The 13,821-nt window shown below is 39.0% G+C and overlaps 1 protein-coding gene across 1 annotated transcript in view; it reads left to right on the top strand.

Moving 5' to 3' along the window:
- The window catches only part of WRN (WRN RecQ like helicase), a 129,937-nt gene that overhangs the window by 77,080 nt on the left and 39,036 nt on the right, over positions 1 to 13,821 (top strand). Inside the window, 2 exon segments of the mRNA XM_032618551.1 lie at positions 6,474 to 6,648; positions 10,415 to 10,596. Coding sequence (XP_032474442.1) covers positions 6,474 to 6,648; positions 10,415 to 10,596 — 357 coding nt within the window.

The raw sequence follows: 13,821 nt of genomic DNA on the forward strand, positions 1-13,821 counted from the left end.
GGGTATGCTATCATGAGCGCTCACAGTGTCACAGAAGTGAACCTTCGCCACCCAACACTTCAGCCCAGAAGGCTGAAACTGATAGCTCTAACCCGAGCCTTAACCCTAGGGGAAGGAAAAATTGTAAATATGTACACAAACTCAAAATATGCCTTCCCTGTTCTGCATGCCCACATAGCTATCTGGAAGGAAAGAGGACTTTTTTTTTTTTTTTTTGGTACGCGGGCCTCTCACTGTTGTGGCTTCTCCCGTTGCGGAGCACAGGCTCCGGACACGCAGAATCAGCGGCCATGGCTCACGGGCCTAGCCTCTTCTTGGCACGTGGGATCCTCCCGACCAGGGCACGAACCCGTGTCCCCTGCATCGTCAGGTGGACTCCCAACCACTGCGCCACCAGGGAAGACCCCAAAAGAGGACTTTTGAATGCCGAAAATTCCCCTATAAAATATGGGATTGAGAGCCTACATCTCATAGAAGCAGACAAGTAGCAGTCATTTACTGCCGCGGACACAAAAAGGGAACTTCTCAAATTACCCAAGGGAACAACAGGGCAGATCGGGAAGCCAAGAAAGCAGCCCTGATACCCACAACCAGAAAATGGCATTGATCCCCATCCCTTGCCCCTTCTAACATTGTACCCAGATACTCAACTTCCGAAGAGACCTGGCCACGAGACCAAGGGGGGCACTAAGGGAACAGATGGCTGGTGGCACATAGACCAAACACTGCTCGTACCTCTTTCTGACCAACGGAGAATTATTAAAGGGCCACATGATTCCTCCATCTGGGGAGGGATGCCATGTCTGCTGTGGTTTTCCAGACTTTTACAGGAAGAGGGCTCCCAGGGACAATCAGAAGGGTTACTGGAGCCTGCGCCCTCTGTACCACCCATAATCCGGAGGCAGCCTCAAGCCGCACCCCCTCCCCCTCTTGTTAGCCCAGCCCAGTGACGTGGGACTTAGCCAGGAGAGGACTGGCAAATGGGTTTCAGTCAGGTGCCCTCTTTCCAAGGCTTCAAATACTTGTTAGTATTTAAAGACACTTTCACCGGATGGGCAGAGGCCTTCCCCAGTAGGACGGAAAAGGCAACCAAAGTGGCCTAGAACACTTCTATCAATAAAGAAAATCACCCCTAGATTCAGGTTACCCTGCCACCTCCAGAGTGACAGTGGACCCTCATTCAAAGCCAGGGTTACCCAGCAGCTCTCACAGGCCTTAGGAATCAGATACCACTGCATTCGTCCTGGAGACCTCCATCCTCGGGGAAGGCAGAGCAGGCCAGTCATAACCTAAAGAAAACCGTGGGCAAACTCTGTCAGGAAACACCAGAACCGTGGTACCGCCTGCTGCCAATAGCTCTCCTAAGGGTCAGGGGCAGCCCCTGAAACAGCTATTAAGTTGAGTCCCTTTGAAATGACACATAGAAGGCCACTCCTCACCCTGGACATGCTAACTGACCCAGAAACCAAGCCCATCTTAAATACATTATAAACCTGGGCCAGGTCCAAACGGCCATAAAAGAACATGGAAACAGAACCCAGCTCTCCCAGATAACAGCCCCAGTCACTCCATTGTAAATCTGGGGACTGGGTGCTTTTAAAGACCTGAAAGAATGAGTCCCCCGGCGCCCAGCTACTCCCAAAGTGGAAGAGTCCTTAACAAGTCCTGCTGAGCACCCCTACAGCAGTTAAGCTCCAGGGAGTCAGGAGTTGGGTCCGTCTGTCCAGGATTAAACCTGCTTCCACTGATACGTTACAGGAACCCGAAGACATATATCCCAGCTATCCCTGTGAACCTACCCAAAACCCTCAAATACCCCTTCTAAGAGGTGATCCCTGAGCCAATGACAACCGCATTGATAAGTAAACTCTTGCTTTGACAATTGATTCCTTTGGGACTCTCCAGGTGACAGTAACAAGATAAGTGATGGTAGGCTGGGACTCCATAATTGCTAGTGGGCTTTCATTTACTATATGATTTGATGTTTCTTTGCTACTTGCTATCTGGTTACTTCCGAAATTAAAACCCTGATTGATGCCATTATGAAGTTATCAATCACCCTAACTTTTCTCTCCCTCTTTTGGGGATCCACGTCAGGGGAATGGGAATCCAACGCAGTAGTAAATCTCTCAAGAATTATAGCTCAGGGATAAAATCTACCCCAGTGCTGGATCTGTCATCTCCATCCTCAGAGTGATGCCTATGGGTTAAAAACAAGCTAATCCGGGCTTCCCTGGTGGCGCAGTGGTTGAGAGTCCGCCTACCGATTGCAGGGGACACGGGTTCGTGCCCCGGTCCGGGAAGATCCACATGCCGCGGAGCGGCTGGGCCCGTGAGCCATGGCCGCTGAGCCTGAGCGTCCGGAAGCCTGTGCTCCGCAACGGGAGAGGCCACAACAGTGAGAGGCCCGGTACCGCCAAAAAAAAAACAAAAAAAACAAACAAACAAAAACAAGCTACATCTTTACACCTAGCAGTGACGACCTTACCTTACTGAGGGTCCTTCTAACCCTACTCTTTAAAGTTCGTATTCCGTCCCTAGCGCAGCTTCCATGCTTAGACCTTAACCCCTCGCGTCAATAGATCTGATAAGAACCACACACTTATTATTTTTTTTTTTTTAATTTATTTATTTATTTTGGCTGTGTGGGGGTCTTCGTTCTGTGCGTGGCTTTCTCTAGTTGCGGTGAGTGGGGGCCAACTCTTCATCGCGGTGCACGGGCCTCTCACTATCGCGCCTCTCTTGTTGTGGAGCACAAGCTCCCAGACGCGCAGGCTCAGTAGTTTGTGGCTCACGGGCCTAGTTGCTCCGCGGCATGTGGGATCTTCCCAGACCAGGCTCGAGCCCGTGTCCCCTGCATTGGCAGGCAGATTCTCAGCCGCTGCGCCACCAGGGAAGCCCCCACACTTATTTTAAATTGCAATAAGGACTAGCTTGTCTTGCTGGCCACTGCCCCTAGGCAACCAGCATGAAAACTTGCAGTGACACTGGAGAACCTTCAGAATCTGATCAGTGCTTCTGTTACTCCACATTTAATTGTTCTCACCTGTCCCTGACAAAGGATACAGGTGGAACTCTCACCCATTGGTGCCCTCACCACAAATACACTCAAAGACTAAAAAACAAGGACAAAGCCCAGGGTGGGATACGTACTTACTGGGCAGGAAAAAACACCAATTGTCTGGAGTGTAATGTAGGCCCCCCCTCAACCCAAGGCCTACAGAAGGGTCCCCACCCCTCATGCACCCTCATATAATGGTGGGCCTCCCTCCCCAAGCTGTAACGGGAATCCCCTCTTGGGCAGGCTCTCTAGAGAATTGGTTTAATTCTACAACAGTGCGTCAGGCCATGTGCCCCTTCTGGATATCTGTTCCTTTGTGGTCTAGACATAAACCCATTGCCTCATTAGAACAACCCCAATCCCTCTTTCCCTTTCCCGGATTAGCTGTAGCCTTTCCTTGTATAGAGAGTGCTCTGTTTACGGGGCAGTGTAACGTTAGGCCAAACTGAGTAAATCAAAGGAACCTAGGTATTACCAGCCATAATATCACCCGACCCCTGGGGCAAAAAGGGCAATTGCCTCATTTTGGTAGGGATTGGAGCTGCTATTGGGTTGGCATCCCTTGGGAAGGCTTTGCTTACCATGAAGCAGTGCTCCGCAGACTTTTAGATAACCTTGTCAGCTCTGAGTTAGGTCCACAGGGAATGCACTTTCCAAACTTCCGTTGTCTTGTTATTTCCTCAGCTGATGTAGTGATGGATAACAGACTGGTTTTGGACTTTGTTCTGGCTGATCAGAGAGTGGTATTTGCAGTTATTATAAGACATGTTGTAACCCAACATCAAACACCACTGAGACTTAGTAGAAGAGGACATCAGAAAATATATGACCATGCCAGATGGCTTCATTCCTTCGGACAGGGATACCCAAGCACTGACTCTATCTGGACTGCAATCAGAGGAGTGTTACCAAGTGTAACCTTGTTCTTACCCCTGTTTGGGCCTCTAGTTGCAATAGTCCTTATACTGATCTTTGGCCCCTGCCTTTTTAATCGGCTTGTTAAGTTTGTTTCTTCCAGCTTGCAGCAATTCCATGTCAAGATGATGGTGATGCAGGGATTCCAGCCACTCCCTGAAACAGATCCTGCTGGGATAACAGCAGAAGCCTTTCTGGGGTCCCTTGACAAGGCAGGGTGAGAGTTCCATGGCACCAGTTAGGTAGGGTCCATAAGCCCAATGGCAGCCTGAAGAAGCTACAGAAGGACCTTCCCCCTTCATCCTCCAGTAAAGATTCCTTGGGGTCCACACCTCTCAGACGGGATTTGAGGTAGGCGATAGATGGGCCCCAGGCTGAGCAGCTGCAGCCAGTCTTCTGCTGTCACTTTGAGATAAGATGGCAGAAGGAGCATTGGGCCCTGAGACCACAGTTTCCTCATTCTTGTGGTCAAGGGGATTTCTCAGCCCATCACATGTGTAGAGAAAGTCCTCAGTTGTCCCCTAAGGAATTCCGGATAACACAACTCTAGGGGAGGGGCCAAAGGAGGGAAGAGACACCAGCCCATAATATGTCCTGCCAACCTCCCAGAAACCTTCGAGCTGACCAGGAAGGAACCTGAGTCAGGCCAAATATGGGCACAAGCAAGATGATTGGCTAGGGAAAACCTGGAAGACTGCCCCATATACGCGATCTAAGCCACCCCTATTGGGTGCAGCTAACTCTGCGAGTTCGCCCATGTGCTCTTCTGCATATACTTTGCTTCTCATAAATGCTGTATCTGCTTCACAATCTTGGTCTCTTTGCTGAATTCTTTCTTCAAAGAAGACAAGGAGCGAGGTCCTTTTACCAGCCATTTCACTGCTGTAATCAATAGGAATTTTTACTGCTTTGATTTTTCTGCTCTATAAGTTCAGATTTTTGTATTTTCTGCTTTTTTTAATGTAAAAAGTGATCCATATTGTTTGTATCAATTTGAACAATACAGATGCATGTAAATTGAAGAGTACGTAGATTTTTTTTCCAGTCCCATTCCTCGGTTATTATTACTGTTGGTATTTTTGCATTTAGCGTTTTAGGTGTCTGTTCTTTGTACTGTGCAAATATATGTTCCCAGTTGTTGTTATTGTTGTTAGTTTGCTATAGTATGTCAATCTTTTCTGCAATTTTCTCCTGTTATATAAAGTATTGCTGCTATCTTTCTATATATTATGTTTAATGTTTAGGATGTTATACAGTATTCACATTTTGGTGCACAATTTTTCCTTCTTTGAAAAATGTTTTTAAAATGAGATTCTTATACATTAAAAAGATAATTTGCATTTTTTTCACTCTATGGAGTTACCTACTATGAATTTTTGACATGGAAGTCCATTTGGTCACTCTCAAAAATTGCTTTGAGTAGATTATTCAGTAAGACTCGTAGAGTAAAATTACTGTCTAATTTTTCCCCTCTACGTTTTCAGTGACTTTTACCGTAGTCCTTCTTAAAGGTTTTATATACATTTAATTTTTAAATATTTACTTCACATTTTGTAGTATGAATGTATATGATTATGAACATTTAGATTATTTTTCACTATTACAGTTTTGTTGTGAATATTTGTGTATATGTATCTTTTAGCAGATGTGTGTGTTTGTAAAATAGATTCCTAAAATTGAAATTGTATCACAGGTTATGCACATTAAAAATTAAATAAAATAACTTTTCCTAAATCTAAATAGTATATTCTTTTTATATTGGTTAGGTCAGCATAAATGAATGTATTTACGTAAATGAATATGTTGAGGAATTAAATAAATGTTCTATGGAAATCATTATTTATACTTTTAATAAGTAAGCGCAAATTTCTAAAACAGGCTTTATAAACAGATGTTATTTTCTGTAATGTTCGTATAGTCTCAAGTTACTAGTAAATACTTCCTTGAACTATAAAAATGATCTTTTACTATTGCATGAAAGTTCTTGCTTTTTTAGTAAACAGATTTAGAAATTCAATTTTACGATCATAAGAGGGCATAAGAATAATATAAATTTTATTCCTTCTCCTATGTAAACATTACATTTCTTATATAAATGAAGACTAATTGTTAATCTAGTGCTTTACAATTCCAAAGGACGGTAATTGCGTTTCCATTGGTTTACAGGTTTTTAGCAAGACTTCTGCTTCAATAAATAAACTTGTCTCTGGTTTTAATTTGAACAAAAAAGTGAAGTCAGAGGTGTTTGGGTTTAATATAATTTATTTCCACGTTTGAGTGTCTAAAATGTTTCAGGTATTTGTTAAATATGTCATTGTTTTTTATATGCTTTCTCCTTTTAGTTTTTTACTAAAAGGAAAATTAAAGTTTAAAAACTAAATTAAAATGAAATTATATTAAAATTTTAAAAAGAAAGGGAAAATTAAATTAGGTAGAACTCAAACTGGTCTGAAGCCTATATGCATATGTTTGTCCTTTTGCTCTTCTTTTTCTTTAGTTCTGCTTGGGAATTTGAAGGTCCAGCTATCATCTACTGTCCTTCTAGAAGAATGACAGAACGAGTTACAGCTGAACTTAAGAAACTGAAGTTAGCCTGTGGAACATACCATGCAGGACTGAGTATTAACTTAAGGAGACAAGTTCATCATAGGTTCATGAGAGATGAAATTCAGGTATGAAGATTGATCATCATTACTGTCTGTTCCCCATAGTGGAAACAGATATTTCTCTAATATTTATTTACAAGATCTTTATTGAATACCTTCTTCTTCTCCTTTTCTTTCCAGGAGGGACAATCAACTTTTTTTTTTTTTAATTTTTTTTTTTAGTTAAAAATTTTTTTAATTTAAATTTTATTTTATATTAGAGTATAGTTGATTTACAGTGTTGTTAATTTCATACTATATATAAAATAGATAACTAATAAGAACCTACTGTGTAGCACAGGGAACTCTATTCAATACTCTGTTATGACCTATATGGGAATAGAATCTTAAAAAGAGTGGATATACATATATGTATAACTGACTCACTTTGCTGTACAGCAGAAACTAACACAAAATTGTAAATCAACTATACTCCAATAAAAAATTAATTTAAAAATTTCTTTAAAGTTGGAATTGAATTTCATAATTTAAGTCTAATCGTGAAAAATATTCATTTTTCGTTTAAAAAATCGAAAAACAAAATGGTATATAAAAACATTTCAGGTGTATAGCCAAGTGATTTATTCATACATATACATTTGAATACCTTCTTTCTGATGAGCATAAAGCAGTCACTCTGATAGAATCAGTATATAATGTGGGAGATAGTTATGTAAGAAAACTATTGCAGGCAGGATAGTATAAATGGCAGCCTGTACATAGAATAGTGTTTAGGTGCACAGAGGAGGGAATGCTGGCTGTTAAGTTAGGTCGTGTAATGGGGTTGGTTCACCCAGGAAGAAGCAATCTGAATAGAATCTGAACAAGTGAATAACAGTTTGTCAAGTATGCAAGACCAGGAGGTGATGAGGGAAAAGGAATAGGTTATAGAATTCCAGGAAGAAGGACTGGCATGTGCAAAGGCACTGTGATATGAGAGAGCGTACTGGGTTTAGGAAATGGTGAGTAGTTTGCAATGGTTGGAGAAGGGAGTATGGAGTAGGAAGGGCACAAAGTATAGGTAAGAAGGCAGGGAGGAATGGTGGAGACTCGTAGGAAAAGAGTTGAATGGGTTGTTTGGCCAGGTTGTAGAGGGTCTTAAAACTTGCAAAGAGGCAAGCTGGGATTGGTGTGAAGTTTCTCTAGTTTTTCCAGACTATTTTAGCCGTAGAATTCTTTATTTAAATGAAATTTTATCTAATAGGTAAAACAGATTAAAGTAGAATCATTCTTGTTGAAGTTGATGTGATGGATGAAGGGGTCCAAGAGCTTCCCTATCTCCAAGTCAGTCCCTGGGGGTATTTTAGAATCCTCAAAGTTCTGCAGAACAGAATTTGGAAACCACTGTGACAGACTACTCTATATTTTTGAGCAAGATAATAGTATTATAGAAACATTAGACTGGGAGCACCAAGTAGGATTGATCTGAAGGAGAAAAACTGAAGAAAGGAAGGGTATTGATGAAGTTATTGTGAAGTGTTACAGCTGAGATTCATAAAATGACTGGAATCCTGTTTCGGTGGGTGTCATACAGATTATTTGGGAAGATTTAAATTCAAGCCATGTGAACAGGTTTAAATCAACACCATCAACATCATTTCCACACCCCGTCGCTATAAGCCTGGACTAATCATCTCAAATTGAGAAGAACTTAACTTCTGCTTTGCATTTTCTGTCAAATAGGTCATCAGTTTCCTCTGTATCTAGATCTCTGTCTATGCAGTTGACTGTGCATTGTCATGATGCAATGCATACCTGCCTGAAGGCATCTGTTCTCTTTCTTCCTCGTCTTTCCAAAGTTAGGAACAGCTATCACAGCTGCCTGGAGTAGAGATTTTATCCAAATTCTTAAATGCTTACATGTTTATTCTATTATCTCTGGAGCTTGAAAAGTATCAGATAAAATTTATTAGCTGCTGCTTATTGAATCTTAACAATCGAGAGCCAATAATTGACCAGTTGTTTCTTCTATCTTGGTGTATTACTAATTATTCATTTAGATAGAAACATCTCCCAAAGATATGAGGGAGACAAGATTTTTTTTCTTTCCTATTATTCATAACCAAATCTAACCACATTTGGATGTAGATTTGCATCTTGAGTTTGTGACCATTCATTCTTTTAATCCTGACTTTTAGTTTTATGTCCTTTTGTATTTTATTTGCCTTTTCAAGATGGCCTGAATTCCTTTCCTGTCTGGAATGAGGTTATGAATAAATTATTGGATAAAATATCTTCATTTACACCTGAGCGTCTGTAAGGATATTTTGAAAATCATGTCTGCAGAATAGGTTGATCTCATCTAAAAGAAGTATCATATGATGAAAATTAGATCTTAAAAGTTCTCATCATACAAACACACAGATACATACACACACAGTAGTCATGTGACATGATGGAGGTGTTAAGTAACCTTACTGAGGTAATCAATCATGTCGCAGTATATACGTACATCAAATCATCATGTTATATATTTTAAACTTACATAATGTTATATTTCAGTTATATCTCAGTAAAGCTGGAAAAAATTGAATAAGAAATAACATTTAAAAAAGAAAAGTTGGAATTATATTGCTTATTTACTCTTAAATACAGCAAAACTGTCTAGTTTTATTCACTCAGAGCTTTTTCTTAATATTATTTCCATCCCTAGATTTATTTTTCTTTCATCTTTCTCATACTTCCCTTTATTTGTCCTCCCTCCCTCCCTTCCTCTTTTTTCTACTCTTGGTGCATCTTAACACATTTTTAAAAATGGCACTTTAATATTTATCAGTTATACACACACATAGTTTAAAAAACCAAATCGTTCTCCAGTGCTTACGATGAAAAGCGTCAGCCCCTCATTCTTTCCCTGCTTCTTTTTCCTACTCCCTTTTCGCTTAGTCTTTTGCTGTTTGCTGCTGTATCTTACAATAATTTGCTTATACTGCTGCTACTTAGTTTATTTATTTATTTGCTTATGAGATTTAGGCATTATCTCTTGTTTCCCTGCTATGAAAGATGAAGGTGTAGCTCTTTCACATCCCTTCCTGCCCTTCTCACCCCATCCAGAAGTTTCTACCCCCTTCACTTCCAATATTAATACCATAATTTTGGTTAGATCAGTATATATATTCAAATATTCTATATTTATGTATTCTCTATAAATGCTTTTTATCTGTAAGACATGTAGTATATTTACAGTTACTTGTACATATTTTGTATTCTTATTATTAATACTCTAAAAAAAATTTGTGTAGTTTTTTTTGGTGCTTACCACTAATTTTTCCCTAAGATTTCCCCTAGTCATGTAAATCTGATCTTGGTATACTCATTCATATTAGATATTCTACCAATTTTATCCTTCTAAATATGCAGAGATAAATTCATGATTCATTCTGCCATCTTTAATGCGAAGCTTCCTTCTACCTTAGAATAATGCTAGAAAACATTAAGATACTATGCAGTCTTGAAACTTCATAATATTATGCCAAAGGCTCATTTAATATAATAAATAGTTTAAGAGCCTCTTTTCTGTCTTGTACTCAAGTGCATTTAGAGAAACCACTTTATTTGCTTCTTTTAATAGAGAGGGAACAAATCCTATTTTATGGTCACCATTCCTTAATCTGTAAATTGGGCAGATAATCTTTTAATCTATAAGCAATTGGTTGAAATTATATTAAATTCAGTTTCATGCCATGACTTTAGTTAATTAGTTAATGAACTAATTATTCTTACCAAAAGGTAAACATGTAAGGTTTTAGTTCTGCTAACTGATTGTCAAACTATGTTGTTATTTTATTCTCAGTGTGTAATAGCTACCATAGCTTTTGGAATGGGCATTAATAAAGCTGACATTCGCCAAGTCATTCATTACGGTGCTCCTAAGGAAATGGAATCGTATTACCAGGAGATTGGTAGAGCTGGCCGTGATGGACTTCAAAGTTCTTGTCATGTACTTTGGGCTCCAGGAGACATTAACACAAATAGGTAAAAACATTTATTGCTTTCACCCTTGCAGATTTCTTTCTTTCCACATAAGCTTCGAAAGTATTTGAGACAACATTCAAAATTTAAAGTAATATGTATAAGTGCCTTTAAAACCAAAAGAAAACAGAAGACGTCTAAGAAGAACTTTATGGTGTGTTGCTACCCAGAGGAGATGACCTAAATTTCTTCTATACCTCATTTAGTGTGAAGAGTTAACTAAAACAGCACTCTACTGGGAATGTAACGTAGATCTTATGGAACACTTTTTTTTTTCTTTTTTTCGCGGTACGCAGGCCTCTCACTGTTGTGGCCTCTCCCGTTGCGGAGCACAGGCTCCAGACGCACAGGCTCAGCGGCCCTGGCTCACGGGCCCAGCCACTCCGCGGCATGTGGGATCTTCCCGGACCGGGGCACGAACCCGTGTCCCCTGCATCAGCAGGCGGACTCTCAACCACTGCACCACCAGGGAAGCCCTATGGAACACTTTTTAATATTGTTCATCGACGAGCTGTTTTTCTCCTCAGGTTCTCTCAAGTTTTGATATGTCTTCAGCCATAGTTACTTTAGATACCATTTATTTTGTTTTTATTTTTTTCTTCTCATGCTGCCATGGTGCTTATTCTAAATGACTTCTACCAATCCCAGTTTGTCTCTAATTACCACTTTTGTTTCCTTTGTTAGTTCTAGGAGAGCATGCCAGCTCTCCTTGGCAGTGTGTGAATGATCATGTTGCCCTGTACTGACTGACTGCCATGGAGAAAAATATTGTACTTAGTGTCTAGATACAGGAAAACCATTCCACTTAAGTACTAAACAGGTATCTTGTTGGCACTTATGTTCTGTGAGATTGATATTGAAAGGAAAACTTCATCTTGCAAAGTTTTAGGGGCAGGTTTACCAACTTCTTTCTTCATCCATAAGAAAAAAAAATTGAAGAAAAAAAAACCTATACGTGGTAACTGAAGGGCCTGCCGAGATGAGGTGTTTTCAAAATGCACCTCCATATAGCTACATAAGTTGAGCTCTTGGATGGACCTATTAGCCCATCTTATTAAAATGATGAGAGTGGCTATCTAATACAGTTTTTGTTTTTATTTATTACTCAACAATTGTTTTTGGAGTACTCACTATGTTCCAAGCATTATGCTTTGTGCCGGGGATCCAATGGTAAATAAAAGCAGATATAGTACCTGTTTTTATAGAGTTTACTGTATAATGGGAATAGCAGGTCTTAGTCACAGAATCATACAACCGTGGATACATAGTGTTCATTTTACTGCTCTTTTGTGTTTGAAAATTTGAATAACCAAACGATTTTTTGAAAAGGATCATGGAAATTTGTATAAAATTAAAACTGTGTTAAGTGCTATGAAGGAAATTGCATCGAGTAGTGAGTATATTATGGGTGTGTGTTTACCAAGTTATAAAGGTCAGATAAGGCTTCCTTGAGGAAGTAATGGTTTAACTTGAGATACGAAAGAAGAATAGGGATTAATTAGGTAAGAATGTTTGCTATAAATTTTAAGCTTCTTTTAAGAGTAGTCACTAACTTTTGTTTCTTAACATACAGTCAATACACCATCTTCTTAAGCAGAACAATTATTATTTTCCTTTTGACACTGGTGTCTATGTGAAGCTTTTTATAAACTAATTTAAAATAATTGGGATAGAACACAGCTCTGCATGCTACAATTAAATTTGGGATTGCATCAAACATAAGTTGATTCCTACCAGTTCTGATTTTATTTGTGCATTGTGTTAAAGATGCTGAAGACTTAACAGCCCATGTTTTATATTGTGGCTTGGCAGGTTCATCAATCGATATAGTTCCTGTGTATCTGAGTCTCAAAAGATATTTTAAATGGTTATCTCATTAAGATTTAACAGGGAGTAACAGTGATTAGTAATCAAATAGCGGTGCCAGGAAATCCACTCTTGAATCTTTAGTACAGACAGGTTGTTCTTTGCATCCATATTAAAGGAAATAAAACTATAGGGTTAATCAGCGTTAAAAAAAATTTCAGCAAGGATCGAGGCCCAGATCTCTGCCATCCTTGTGACAAACCTCTTCTATTAGAAAAAACAAAGTTTTAGAATAAATGGAATAGCTGGTTTTCAAATGAAAAGATCACTGTAATTCACAAAATTTTTAGTCTGTCTTATGCTAGAATCCTGTGACTGAGAGAAGAAACTTGTCCAATCATCAGCCTAAATATGCAATTTTATATTTTTTATTGGCAAAGTCTCAGTGTCTGCACCTGCCATTATTTAAAAGAGTCAAACCCAATAGTTACTGTAATCTTTGTTTAAAGGGAATAATTTGCAAATTAATCTCAGTTTAACAAATCTTCCACTGGCTCCACCTGATTTCTATTTATGATATTGTTTCTAGAATATTTCTTCTTTTTCAACTTGTTTTTATTCTGAGGAATATTATACTGTAACGATTTTGATGGTCCTAAAAGAAGGATAAATATTCATTTGATTTGTTGTTAGAGACTTGTTACTTTCTTTTCTTCAATTTGTTACTGAAACTGATGAGAGTTAAATGTCGATCATGGGAACCAAACATAAGGGAAGATCTAGCTCTCAGAGTGTGGGCATTGTTTCCTTTGTTCTTTCTATCTGAGGAGAAAGAGGTGAGCTAAACAAACAAAACAGAGCAAAAAAGGGAACTAATATTTAGCCCATGAGCTAGGAATAATGAGGTTAGATGGTTGACCTAGGAACTAGAGTCAATCGTTGGAAGAGACTTTTTAGGGAAATTACATGGAAAGGCATGGTGGTTGGTGGTGTCAAATGATAAGAATGTTTTTGAATAAGAGATCATTTGTGTGTCCAGACTTTCCAGAACTCACTTAACTAGATTCCCTGTTGGTGTCATCCTTGAGAATTGTACAGAGGTGTTTTTATCAGTTAGAAGGCTGTATAGTCAAAACATGAGTGATGAGGATCAGTATTATCATTTAGATCTTGTGGATAAATTATTTTCTTTTGAAATATTTGAAACCTATTCAACTCAGATTTTTCTTTATTCTCGGAAAGATATGCAAAGACTATTTGGAAGATTATCATCATCTGATGTATGATAGTCATGGAATTTCTTCACAGGAGAGTAGAATTAACAGAGTCAGGATGAGGAATAGCAGCATTAACTTAAAAAAAAACCATGTCTTTAGTGTTATTTTAAAAGTATATAAATTCAGTATTACGGGGAAAAAATGG

Source organism: Phocoena sinus, chromosome 21, assembly GCF_008692025.1.
Source record: "Phocoena sinus isolate mPhoSin1 chromosome 21, mPhoSin1.pri, whole genome shotgun sequence".
Classification (NCBI taxonomy): Eukaryota; Metazoa; Chordata; class Mammalia; order Artiodactyla; family Phocoenidae; genus Phocoena; species Phocoena sinus.